The sequence below is a fragment of the Equus asinus genome, chromosome 9 (assembly GCF_041296235.1).
Source record: "Equus asinus isolate D_3611 breed Donkey chromosome 9, EquAss-T2T_v2, whole genome shotgun sequence".
In the NCBI taxonomy this organism is placed as follows: domain Eukaryota; kingdom Metazoa; phylum Chordata; class Mammalia; order Perissodactyla; family Equidae; genus Equus; species Equus asinus.
The window spans coordinates 43,032,397-43,045,941 of record NC_091798.1 but is presented as its reverse complement, the minus strand read 5'-3'; the positions used below and the strand labels follow the sequence as shown (position 1 = coordinate 43,045,941).

Here is a 13,545-nt window from a genome sequence, read left to right as displayed (position 1 = left end):
CACCTTTCGTTGCATCCCATAAATTTTGGTATGTTTTGTTTTCATTTTTATTCTGTTAAAATATTTTAAAATTTCCCTTGTGATTTCTTCTTTTACCCTTGGATTATTTAGTAGCATGTTAATCTATTTCCAGATATTTCAGAATTTCCTGAATTTCTTTCTGTGAAGTTGTATCTCATTGTGATTTTAAAGCCAGTTTGTTTTGAGACCTTAAACTCCTTAGTTTGTCACAAGTTAGCAGAAGTAAGGTACTGCCATTTTAGACATTTCTTATAAGAATGGTGTATTTGTGTGTTCTGCATGTTTGTGATGGTACCGAGTGACTGTAGTTACACTATGTTTTCCCAGGAGCCCCACATTCCTAAGAACAATTAAATTTTAGGCCCCCTAATAGTTTTGTTAATGTTTGAATAATATCTTTGCTTTTTCAAAATCTAGAATTTATCGAGGATGTTTTCATACTAATTTCATTTACAGCAAAATATGTCAGAGTGTGAATTTCTAGATTTTAATTCCTACATCTTTCTTTATTGGCTTTGCAATGTAGGGTAGCTTTTTAAATTTATAAGCCTAACTTTCCCCATTTGTAAAATAAATAGAGATAATATTTATACAGGAATTATTAGTATGTTGATTGAATTAGACAATATATGTAATGCTCTTGGCATACACCATCAGGTAATACCCAGTAAGTGGTATTATCGTCCTCTTTCTGAAAATATAGACTATATTTACCCCCCAATCATTTTCCTTTTCTTCTTCTGAGTCTCAGAGATCAGAGTGCAGTTTAGTAGAACGTTAGATGTTCCTTGGAGTATCATTTATCTCAGCCAAAGAACTGAGTCATTTTCGAGGCACTTGGCACTCATCTTCTCACCTTCGTAGATGTCTTTTTTCACCAAAGTTTCTTCTCATCTCAGTCATATTTTGTGTTTTTTCTCTTTTTTCTTTGACAGAGAGGTGACAAAAGGAAAATCAAAGTTAAACTGCAGTGCCTTGAATCCCTGGTTAACAATATGTCCTTTGCCTTGAGCAGAGGCAAAGCTTTCCTCTCCTTTTTATCCTGACCAACATTGTCTTTTTAGTTTTGCTTAGCATTTTTTCCCCTACAAGCTTCTGCTCATTCTTGGCTCTTGTTTTCCTGACACTATGCTTGTAACTTCCTGCTACTCATTTGTATGTCTTTGGTTATGGGCCCCTCCTTGTTCCATCTTTTGTATAAACTTCTTTAAAATCTGAGCTTTTAGGACTCCTCTCTATGGGTCCACAGTGGTTTGTTTCTCTCTGTTCCTCCTCATCTGAATTCTTTGCAATTGAGTAATTAGAATTGAGCTTTAAAAGTTAACTAATTCTTTTGCATTGCCTACATAGGCCACATGACTACTCTTTAAGTTTTTGTCAGACGTTTTTTTGTCCCTGCCTTTCTTGAAAGAAAATTGAGGGTCTGTAACTTGTCTGCCTGATTTCAGCTCCAAGAAAGACACCCTACTAGTACTGGATAAAGAACTTCCGTGTGTCCCTCTCATCCACTGAGTCCATTATGAGTTGTTGACTTTTTCTGGCACTTAACATGTAAATGCGTATACCACCTTTTACGTAAAGGTGATGCTCATTTAGTTGTGTCTTTCTTTCTTTCCTTTGTTTCTTTGTTTTTAATAAGACTTTATTTTTCAGATGAGTTTTAGGTTCAAAGCAAATTTGAGTGGAAAGCACAGAGTTCCCACATACCTCCTGCCCCTACACACGCACAGTCTCCTGTGCTACCAGCACTTGCACCAGAGTGGTACATATATTACATTTGATGAACCTACATTGACACATCATTATCACCCTTGATCCGTAGTTTATGTTAGGATTCATTCTTCGTATTGTATGTTCTGTGGGTTGTAATGAGTAATAATATGTGTCCACCAGTATAGTGTTATAGAAAATAGTTTCATTGCCCTAAAAATCCTTATACCCTGCTTATTCATTGCTTCCTCCCTCCTAACTCCTGGCAACCACTGATCTTTTTAGTCTCCATGGTTTTGCCTTTTCCAGAATGTCGTATAATTGGAATCATACAGTATGTAGCCTTTTCAGATTGTCTTCTTTCACTTAGCAATATGCATTTAAGTTTCCTCCATGTCTTTTCATGGCTCAATAGCTCATTTCTTTTTGGTGGTGAATAATGTTCTGTTGTCTGGATGTGCCACAGTTTATTTATCCATTCACCTACTGAAGGACATCTTGGTTGCTTCCAAGTTTTGGCAATTACGAATAGAGCTGCTATAAACATCTTTATGCAGGTTTTTGTGAGAACGTAAGTTTTCAGCTCCTTTGGGTAAATACTAAGGAGCACGTTTACTGGATTGTAAAGTAAGAGTATGTTTAGCTTTGTAAGAAATTGCCACACGGTCTCAAAATGGCTGCACTGTTTTACATTCTCACCAGCATTGAATGAGAGTTCCTCTTGTTCCACATCCTTACCAGCACTTAGTGTTGTCAGTGGCCTTTCTGGTGGGTGTGTAGTGGTATCTGATTGCTATTTTAATTTGCATTTCCCTGATGACATACTATGTGGAGAATCTTTTTATATGCTTATTTCCCATCTGTATATCTTCTTCAGTGAAGTGTCTCTTCATGTCTTTGACCCATTTTTTAGTTAGGTTGTTCATTTTCTTGTTGAGTTTTAAGAGCTCTTTGTGTGTTTTGGATAACAGTCCATTATCAAATATGTCTTATGCAAATATTTTCCCCCAGTCTGTGGCTTATCTTCTCTTTCTCTTGACAGTGTCTTTTATAAAGCAAAAGTTCTAAATTTTTAATTAAGTCTAGCTTATCAAGTATGTCTTTCATGGATTGTGCCTTGGTGTTGTATCTAAAAAGTCATCACCATATTCAAGGTCATCTAGATTTTCTCCTATGTTATCTTCTAGAAGCTTTATAGTTTTGTGTTTTACATTTAGGTCTATGAACCATTTTGAGGTAGGTTTTGTGAAGGGTGTAAGGTCTGTGTCTAGATTCATTTTTTCCCATGTGAATTTAGTTATTGTACCATTTGTCGAAAAGACTATCTTTCCTCCATTATTGCCTTTGTTCCTTCATTAAAGATCAGTTAGCTATACTTATGTAGGTCTATTTCTGGGCTCTCTATTCTGTTCCTTTGATCGTTTGTCTGTTCTTTCACCAGTACCATGCACTCTTGGTTCCTGTAGCTTTATAGTAAGTGTTTGTCGGGTAGTGTCAGTCTTCCAATTTTGTTCTTCAATATTGTGTTGGCTATTCTGAATCTTTGGCCTCTCTATATAAACTTTAAAATCAGTTTGTCAATATCCACAAAATGATTTTCTGGGATTTTGATTGAGATTGCATTGAATCTACAGATCATGTTGGGAAGAATTGACGTCTTGACAATATTGAGGCTTCCTGTCCTAGAACATGAAATATCTCTCAACTTATTTAGTTCTTATTTGATTTCTTTGATTCGTTTTATAGTTTCCTCTTAAAGATCTCGTACCTATTTTGTTTGACTTTTACTTAAGCGTTTCATTTTTTGAGTACTATTATAAATGGTAATAAGTTTTTAATTTTAAATTCCACTTGTTCATTGCTGGTATATAGGAAAGTGATTGACTTTTGTATATTAATCCTGCATCCTGCAACCTTGCTATAATTGCTTACTAGTTCCAGGAGGGTTTTTTTGGTCGATCCTTTCAGATTTTCTGTATAGACTATCATGTAGTTGGTGAACAAAGAGTTTTATTTCTTCCTTCCCAATCTTTATACCTTTTATTTTCTTTTCTTGTCTTACTGCGTTAGCTAGGACTTCCAGTTTGATGTTGGAAAGGATTGGTGAGATCATCCTTGCCTTGTTACTAGTCTTAGCGGGAAAGCTTCTCATTTCTCACCATTAAGTATGATGTTAGCTATAGGTTTTGTGTAAATGTTCTTTATCAAGTTATAGAAGTTTCCTTCTACAGTAGTCCCCCTTTGTCCACAGGGGATATGTTCCAAGACCCCTAGTAGATCCCTGAAGTTGTGGATAGTACCAAAACCTGTATATGCTGTTTTTTCCTATACATACATATGTATGATAAAGTTTAATTTCTAAGTTAGGTACAGTAGGAGATTAACAACAATGACTAATAATAAAATAGAACAATTATAACGGTATACTGTAATAAAAGTTACCATAGATCTTAGCAACCTCAGCACACGATTTTTTCTTTTTCATTCCTTATTAAGTTGAGAACTTTCACCTTTTCACTTAAAGGAAGCTCTTTACAGTTTCTGTTTGACTTATCTGAATTGCTAACATCACTACTCTCGTGCTTTGGGGCTATTATTAAGTAAAATAAAGGTTACTGAACACAAGCACTGTGATATCACAACAGTCAATCTGATAACCCAGACATGGCTACTAAGTGACTCAAGGAGGGGTAGTGTATACAGCATGGATACGCTAGACAAAGGGATGATTCACGTCCCAGGAAGGATAGAGTGGGATAGGGTGAGATTGTTCATCACGCTACTCAGGATGGTGTGCAATTTAAAACTCATTAATTGTTTATTTCTGGAACTTTCCATTTAATATTTTTGGACCACGGTTGACCACAGATAACTAAAACCATGAAAAGTGAAACTGTAGATAAGGGTGGTCTACTGTATTCTTAGTTTCCTGAGAGTCCCACTCAGTTTTTTAGTTCAAATTTTTGTTTAGAATAATTGTATAGATACTGGTATAGTTAAATCTTTCAGGTTGCTGAACCAGAGGTTTGCCATCTCAAATTTAAACCTGGATTAGATTCTGCTAGCAAAACAATTTAAAATGTGATGGTGCCTATCTTTGTGTTTGTATCATTTTTTTAATTGTCATTTTCAAGGCATTTCTGTTTGTTTTTTGGATACAGACTTAAAGCCAGGAAGATGTGAAATATCTGAAATTTTTTGTGTGTGCATAGTTGCTTGGGTTAGGTTGAAGGGAAACGCATAAAGAACTTGGAGTTTCTGATACTCATTCATTAAACCTTTTTTATTTGTGGTTTGTTCACAGATGTTCAGCCTGTTGCCTATGAAGAGCCCAAACATTGGTGTTCAATTGTCTACTATGAATTAAACAATCGTGTTGGGGAAGCTTTTCATGCATCTTCTACTAGTGTGTTAGTAGATGGATTCACAGACCCTTCAAATAACAAAAGTAGATTCTGCTTGGGGTTGTTGTCAAATGTTAATCGTAATTCGACAATTGAAAACACCAGGCGACATATTGGAAAAGGTAATTTTGTCATTTCCCTGCGTTCGGTTGAAGTCAGTCATTTGTTCTGCTTGCTGTGTGCCATGCCTTGTATGAGGTGCTGGAGTGTACGAAGAAGCCTAAGGCATGGCCTCTGCCCTCGCGTTGGCAGGTGTTTGAGTGTATTTAGTAAAGACATAATCAGTCCTCTTTTCTTTATCCTGCTTATTAGTTTCTCTTCATAGTACTTAGGATGTGAAATCATCCTACTTTTATGTTTGTTTTTTGAGTGTCTTCCTGACTGGATTATAAGCTTTACAGAAATTTTTCCAGGTTACAATAATATCTTCAGCAGCTAGAACAGTGCCTGGCTCATAGTAAATATACAATATTTGTGGAATATATGAATGCTGGTGAAGGATTAGAATCCCGTAATTATAATATTTGCGGAGTATTTTGGGTTGAGATGATTGTCAGAATTTCTCTTACGTTGGAGGAGCAGGGTTACAGATAGGAAAGCCAGTTTGAATGACATAAGTCTTCAGGGGTTTCACCACCACCTCTCCCACCTTTCAAACTCAGGTAACAAGGTTTTATTTACAATTCATCCTGCAAGAAAGTTGTCACAACAAACAAGGAACTTTTCACGCTTCAATGAATTATAAGATTCTCCTGCAGCAGGTGGTCAGGAAGGAAGCCTATCCTGTGTAGAGTGTATTCCCTGTCCCTTAAGAAGTTTTGTCTGTACCACCTGCTGCTTTTTTGCTTCTTTGATTTGAGAAAGTCTTAGTCCAAATTAGGAACAAAAGGTAAATAACTGTATTTGTGATATGCTTTCTTATAGAAGAGGTTCAGAAAAGTGCTATGGCCAAAAATAAGTTGAAAAGAGTTTCCAATCTCTCTTGACTTTACTGCCAACTTGCCATGACTGTTTAGGCAAAATGCCTCACTTCTGCGCATTGATTTTCCCACTACAGTAGAATAAGAGAAATCTACTTGGTGAATTCTTAAATTCTGGAATCAATTTTCCCTCTTTTCCCAGTATACCGTTCTAGGACACTTTCTTCCATGGGAAATTTTTATTTGCTCAGAAATAAAACATAGTTTTTAATATAACAGCGTGATACAAGTCTGTGACTCACATGTGTGCAGAGAGGTACTTTTGTACAAGGATGGTCTTTTTAGCACTGTTTGCATTAGTGAAAAGTTAGGCAGGCATTAACCTCTCCATTATCCTTGGCAGTGGAAGGCCATCTAGTGGTAGCTTCTACCTAAAGACTGTTGGGAGTTTGCCATAGAGGAATGGGTATTCTTGGTTGCACCTCACACCGCCTCTTTGGTTTCATTATACTGCTTTGTTAAGTTGACTCTCATGATGCCTGTCTTCTTAAGGTGTTCATCTGTACTATGTTGGCGGAGAGGTGTATGCAGAGTGCCTCAGTGACAGCAGCATATTTGTACAGAGTAGGAACTGCAACTTTCATCACGGCTTCCATCCTACCACTGTGTGTAAGATTCCCAGCAGCTGCAGCCTCAAAATTTTTAACAATCAAGAATTTGCTCAGCTTCTGGCTCAGTCTGTCAACCATGGGTTTGAGGCAGTATATGAGCTCACCAAAATGTGTACCATTCGAATGAGTTTTGTCAAGGTGAGTGGGTTGTGACCTGTAGCTTAATTTGAGTCACTGTAAATATGTTTATTATGTGTCTGTAGGATATAATTTTTAAAAGTCTTTGTTAAATGAAGGGCGGTAGTTACTTTTGACCTCATGTAATAGACTTTTAAATGAAATTCTTGAATTTATAACTTTAACCAGCATGATAGGTCTAAGATTTTATTTTATAATCCAGACATTATAAAATGCATGGTATTGATGTTAATTTTGATATTGAATAGGGGCTGAATTTATAAAGAATTTCAGTTAAAGACTGAATTGCTAGAAAGTATTTAATATTAAAATTGCTTTTTAAGTTCTTTAGCAGTTTTCATTATTATATCCCATTAAAGTGACTTAAAGAATCTTCAGAATACTAAAATTATTTTCCTGTAGCCAAGCTCTGTTATTAAGGGTTTGCAAAAAGTTCAAAGAATTTTTCAAATTTATCATTTACTCTTGGCCTGATTTTATTGGCATTCCAAAGATGATGGTTCATGAGCAAAATTTGGAAAGAATTTTAGTGATATATTTAAGCAACCTGTATTATATCCACTTAGTCCTTGAGGATTTAGCCAAAGAAGAGCAACTGTCAAATGCTGTGTGTGGCTTTTTTCTTTCTGGCATTCGGTCCCACAGGCCAGTGTTTCTTTGCTGCTTTCCTATAGGTCTGTTATGTGCATTAGCTTGTCACTAGCCTTGAAGGCATTTCCCCCTCTTCTGTAGAAGTAGGACTTTTCATGACTGGTAATCTCTACTCCTCCATCCCCTCCCCACTTCCCCTGGCCTGATCTTCCTGGACCAGACTACAGTAAGTAGTAAAGCAGAGAGCTTGATAAATCCATGCAAATAAAAGTACAAAAATTAAATTTTAATCTTTGTCTGGAGTCTTAGGCTAAAGTGTTCCAGCTCAGTTCACCCCAGTAATTTCCTATCTTAGTGGATAATTGATACATGGTTGCCACTTAAATTACACTTGCATACATTGATCACATCTACACTGCCTTATCTGATATTAAAAAAGAACAAACCTGAATACCAAAAACTTTTTGGTAACAAAATCTGTTGTGAATTTCCGTGAGGCTATTTATGGGTTTCATTTATCCCGTTAAGTGAGACTGCGTCTCCCTGCAGAAATGCTGTTTTAATTGTGAGATATTGCACTATATCAACTTTCTAAAATTCAAAAAAGAATTCTGAAACATAGCTTGCTCCAAGGGTTTCTGTTAAGGGGATTATATGATTAAAAACTTCATATATCTTTCAATAATGCAGCTTTTGTGTTATTTTTAATTCCCTGGTGAATGCTAAGATTGGTTTTGTGATCATTTTTTCCTTTAAGTACATTCTGCATGTCTCTACTATTAAAGTATCTTTTTGTTAGTAAGTTAAAGTTAGTTTAGACTAGTTGACTGTTTAAAGAGGGATTTGCTGATATCTGTTCATTTTCACAGGGCTGGGGAGCAGAATATCACCGGCAGGATGTTACCAGCACCCCCTGTTGGATTGAGATTCATCTTCATGGGCCTCTTCAGTGGCTGGATAAAGTCCTCACTCAGATGGGCTCCCCTCTGAACCCCATATCTTCTGTTTCATAGTGCAGAAGTATTCTTTTCAATTATATTACTAGTGGACTTGTTTTAATTTTAGAGAAACTTTCAGTACAGATACTGTGAGCTTACATGGAAAACAGATATTACAGCTTATTTTTTTTCTACATAATTGTGACCAATACATTTGTATCTTGTGATGAATCTACATTTGTTTGTATTCTTGTTCATGTGATTAACTCTCAAAAGTGTTGTGAACGATGCAGAGTAAGTATGACGCCCCAGTTCAAAAGTTTGGCATTGATTTTAAACTGGAACATAGTTGGCCTTGTTGTCCCAGCAGTTTTCTTATTTGTTAAATTTTTTTGAAAAAGTGATGCATCGCATGATGAAGAATTATAATAATGTCAGAGGATACACCGTGAAAAGGCTTCCTTCTGCTCTTGGTCCTCCAGAAGCTGTGCTTTTACCAGTTTCTTTGTCCCACCAACTTTAAAAAAGTGTAATTCGTTGTTTTGTAAAAGCGTATGCTAGGGGCTTAAAAGAAACTATAAAAAAATATGTTTTATTTGAAGGAACACTATGCACTGCTCTAAAAGTAGTGTTCAGTAAAAGCAAAGTGATAGTTTTCTAGGTGACATCATAAAATTTACATTTAATACAGCTAAATGTTTGTCAGTGTATTGTGACTTTACTCATTATATCTTTTGTAAAACATTTCCTTTTTTAAAAAAAAAATTACTGCAAACATCGGCTCTCCAGTAGATGTCATTTACTTAGAATCTGTCATCAGTGCTACTCTATAGCTAGTGGCAGTGCGTGCACGGCCTTGTTCAGCTCGGTTTGCTGCTTTTGGCCAGTGTTGCAGGAACTCTAATTTTGGCATGCATTAATCTTTTATTTTGCACTTTGATGGGTGACAGTTTTTAGTATAACCTTTTGTGAAACACACTCAAGTGACTTGGACTTAGATGCTCATCCTTACTTGGTACCCCTTTTGTATTAACAAACACTGCAATTTATAGATTACAGTTGTAGGAAGTTATGCTTTTTCTAGCTTTTGTTGTATTTTCAACCTAGGTTATAAGACTTATTCTGTAGCTCCAACTTAAGGTGCCTTTTTAATTCCCTACAGTTTTATGGATGTTATTGATGTTGGAAAATCATGTACTTAATCCCATTGCTCTTACTTTCATCAGTCTCCCCATACAGGGACCTGTGTACTGTAGCCGTAGGAGCCTCTTAGTCTGGCCCCAAGGATGAGGCTGCTGGTCTGATACTTAAATGAATCAGTGGTTGTTAAGATAGCTGATTTTAAACATTCACATATTAAAGAATGCAGACTGTTCTCTCAGTTACCGTGCATGCTCTGTCTCCATTTTTTTTTTTTTTAGCACCTAAATGGATGCTAGTCTCCCAAAACACAGTCCTCAGAGAGGAAAGGCATGAAAACTCTAAAATATCCATTTAATCAGTTATGCTTAAAGGCTTTGGGTAAAGGACTCCTAACCCCTTTTTGTAGGGAGCAGTCAAATGGACATTTAGTATGGCATGAGAGCAAAGACATTATTTTGAGAAAAATGACCTAATTTACCTATCAGAAGCAGCCTATTTTCTGGTGCCTTTTGAAAGTATATGGAGCCTTGTCAATCTTCTGTTTAAAGTGTTAGTTTGGCTTGACTTTCTACTTTGCCCTTTCTGCTTTTATGAGGAAAAAATGCATTTTTTTGAGGAGAGGAGAATGCTGTTCCTTTTGTTTTTGTGACATAATTTATTGCTTTTACAAAGTGCAGCCAGTGGGTGGTTCTCCTTCTTTCAGATGGAGCGGCGTATGTGTTTTAGCTCACAGTCCTTGGCTGGGTGAAAGGAAACTTGCTGACGGTCACCTGAGCCTTAAACATAAGTTTTACATGATGTGTTCTCAGTCTTCCAGAATTGTGTCAGCCTTGTGAAAGAGGATTATTTGCTTACTGATAGAACTTAGATATTTACATCATTCTTTTACTTACTAGGTTCATGGTACAATCTTTGGAACAGATTTGTGGAAAAAACCACACAGGTTGAATGACAGATATGTGTCATCAACTCAGTGGGCTTGAACTGGTGGAAACCATTGAATTGTTTTATTGACACTTTCAATTGAGTTAATTAAAAATTGTTTTTATTCATGCTACAGCCTTCAGAGTTAGCGGGATTTTGTGTGATTGGCCTTTTCTGTGTTTTCTCTAAGGAGCTGTCGCTCGTGAATAGCAGTACTGAAGCTGTTAACTGTTAAGAGTCTCATGGAGAAGTATAAGCCTGTTGTGTTTCCTAAAAGTTGTTAACTCCACACCCCTGGATTTTAAATGAAAACTTTATTCAGTCTAGCTGCTTCTGTAATTCCTGAGGATGCCCAATATCCATGGCTGGGAAATAAAAATTGCCAGTAAGGTAAAAACAAGAAAAAACTAAGTAAAATTCTGACTAATGAAAAGAAAGCACCTCTGAAAGAAACTATTTCAGAAAATTATGGTTTTAAGTTTCTATTTAATCTCCTGAATGGTTTATAGTCAAATTTATGAAAACATCAACACCATTAGAGTAATCATGTTTTTAGCATGTACAACGTATTAATATATACCAGCTGGAAAGACAGAATCTGGGAATAATAAAATTACAGCCACTTTGATAAATGCAGAAGTAGGAATAGGATAAAAATTAATGTCAGTAATGAATAAAGGACAAAAAGATGTTGATTGGGGGGAAAAACCAGAATTTGAGGTGCGTTTGACTAACATCTCTACATAATAGATATTACAGTCTGGTTGGTATTGCCTGGCTTAAGCTATGGAATGTAAAGTAGCAGGCATGTTATTGATCAACTGAAGCCAGCATTGTTTCCTTAGGGAAAATATGAGTAAGATCTCAATCAAAATGTCAAATATATATACCAATATATATCATTTTCCACATTTTATTGCTGTATAAGAAAACTGTGTTAATAGAATTGGCTGGGTTTCTGAGGCGAAATCCACGATAAGATTACTAGATAGTTCAATAAGCTACACTAATAGTACAAAAGGAGGATGTAGCTGTTGTATACTTTCCATAACATTTGAGAGTAAGACATCCTTTTAGGATGTAAAATGATGAATAAGTATTCAGATCTGAAATCTGTTGTAAAGATAAGAACTGGGGCTCCCGTTATGCAAACTTTGGTAATACCTGAAAGTGCCTGTGGGAAACCATTCCCCTGTAACAGTGTTCTGTGCAAGGGGTAAGTTTATACAAAAAATAAGATCCTCCCAATAGCAGAGGAGCTCTACAAAGTTTGCGAGTACCTGTGTAAGTGCTGTGCTTCTAGTGCGGAGAGCATCTGATGTACCAGTTGGTATCTATTTCTTTATACTTTTTCTAGTTGTTTGCTTAATATTGCTTTGGGTCATTATGACTTTCCCACTTAAAATAATATATTAATACTTTGTGTACTTCCTGAAGAAGGAAGAATCTTTTGATAATTATTGAATTTAACTTCCAGTGACTAAATTTTGGACCTATTAACTTGTAAGAGGGTCAGAGCCCTTTTTTGTCCTATTAGTTAAATCCTCTCAGTCTATTGGGTAGGAACATAATTGTGTGTCCTCATTATACCCATCAGCTAGATAAGCAAGGATCTTTTAAGGTAGTAGTAACCTTGTGCTTTTAGAAGTGTTGGTGATTTTTATGAGAGGGAGTTTTCCTGAGTGTCGGTTTATGGGTGGTCTCCTCAGATACTAACTAGGGCAGCTTTTTGGGGGGGTAATCTCAGGTTTGATGCCTGTTTCCACCAGAGTGTCATCATTTTTCTCATTGATACAGGTGGGATTCTGGGGAAGTTTTCTTCTCCCAGAGGACGCGTGTATGGAAAGTGAGAATTCAAGGCATTTGTTCTGCATAAACAATTCTGCCTACTGGGCAGAAACTTGGACAGTTTTTTGGAGTTCACTGAATTGCAGTTTAGCATGTCCTAATTACAAGAGGCAACAGTATTAAGCCTTTGTTATATTGGACTATTCATAATAGAAGCTTCTCTTCTAAAATAGAACTATGTTATAATTGAAGTGTTACCCTAAAATTGGATGGTTTACAAAAACCAATGAGAGAGATTTTACATATCCATTTGTTTTTGAAGTAAGAGCTTTTATGGTATAATGTTCGCTGGTAGCAGTTGCTGTAAAACAAGGGTGAGTTGTTTTGTTGAAAAGATCCAGTCTTAGGGAAAGATTCGTCTGTCATTCATGGCAGAGTGAAAAAAGTTTGTGTGGTTCTTGTCCAAATGATTCTGTTCTTAAAATTCTTAAAATCATCATAAAGCATTATCTTTTAAGGATTTATTTGAAGATGCTATTTTTCTAAAGTTGAGGAGTTTGTGTACAGGTAGATTTCCCCATTAATAGGTAGTGCCTTTGTAATACTAGCTGGTGTCAGCTGTAACGAGACTCCAGTGAGGCCGTACAGTCCCAAGTGCTGTGTGAAGAAGCATCTTTTAGAGTCAGCTTTTCCCTCCTCACACCATAAGGAGGTGATGGGCTTTGATTGATTCGTAAAGTATTTTGACACAGGGACTCTTGAAAATAATAATTGGGCGAGTGATTTTGTTCTTAACCTGATTAGTTAAAGTTGCTTTTTGAAAATCTCATTTTAAAATTGGATAGGATTGTAATCATGAAAACTGGATATTTGTATATACCTGCCCATGTTCTCTTAAAAAGTATTTCATACACAGATGATGACGACCAAACCAATGGCTGCACTATAAGTCTGCTTCTTGCTTGTACTTGTTCTGCTTCTGTTTATGTTGTAGAAAATGAAATTCTAGCAACATGCTTCAATTGTGTTATCTTTTTGATACTTATAAAAATGTATTAGATTTTACTATATTGTGCTTTTCAAAGCCATAACTCTTAAGAACTTTGTTTTTGCATTTGTTTGCTAATACTTTATTTTAATAAACCTCAAAACCTGCTAAATGTATGTGTGTTTCTTCATTTTTTGGTACTCTGTTTTGACTTGACATGTTTCACTGAGTGGAGTTGTAAGGAGGAGATTGTCCGTTGCTGGGGCCGCCATGTTGCCTGTGTGTGTGCCCTCGTGGTAGACCATGCGT

General features: G+C 36.2%; 1 protein-coding gene across 2 annotated transcripts in view; it reads left to right on the top strand.

Moving 5' to 3' along the window:
• SMAD5 (SMAD family member 5) overlaps nucleotides 1-13,408 on the top strand; it is a 46,757-nt gene extending 33,349 nt beyond the window's left edge. For both annotated transcript variants that reach the window (XM_014828429.3, XM_014828430.3), the window contains 3 exons: nucleotides 5,036-5,257; nucleotides 6,608-6,864; nucleotides 8,325-13,408. In XM_014828429.3, coding sequence (XP_014683915.1) covers nucleotides 5,036-5,257; nucleotides 6,608-6,864; nucleotides 8,325-8,468 — 623 coding nt within the window. In that variant the 3' untranslated portion in view covers nucleotides 8,469-13,408. The remainder of the gene's footprint in view (nucleotides 1-5,035; nucleotides 5,258-6,607; nucleotides 6,865-8,324) is intronic.
• The last annotated feature ends 137 nt before the right edge of the window (nucleotides 13,409-13,545 follow it).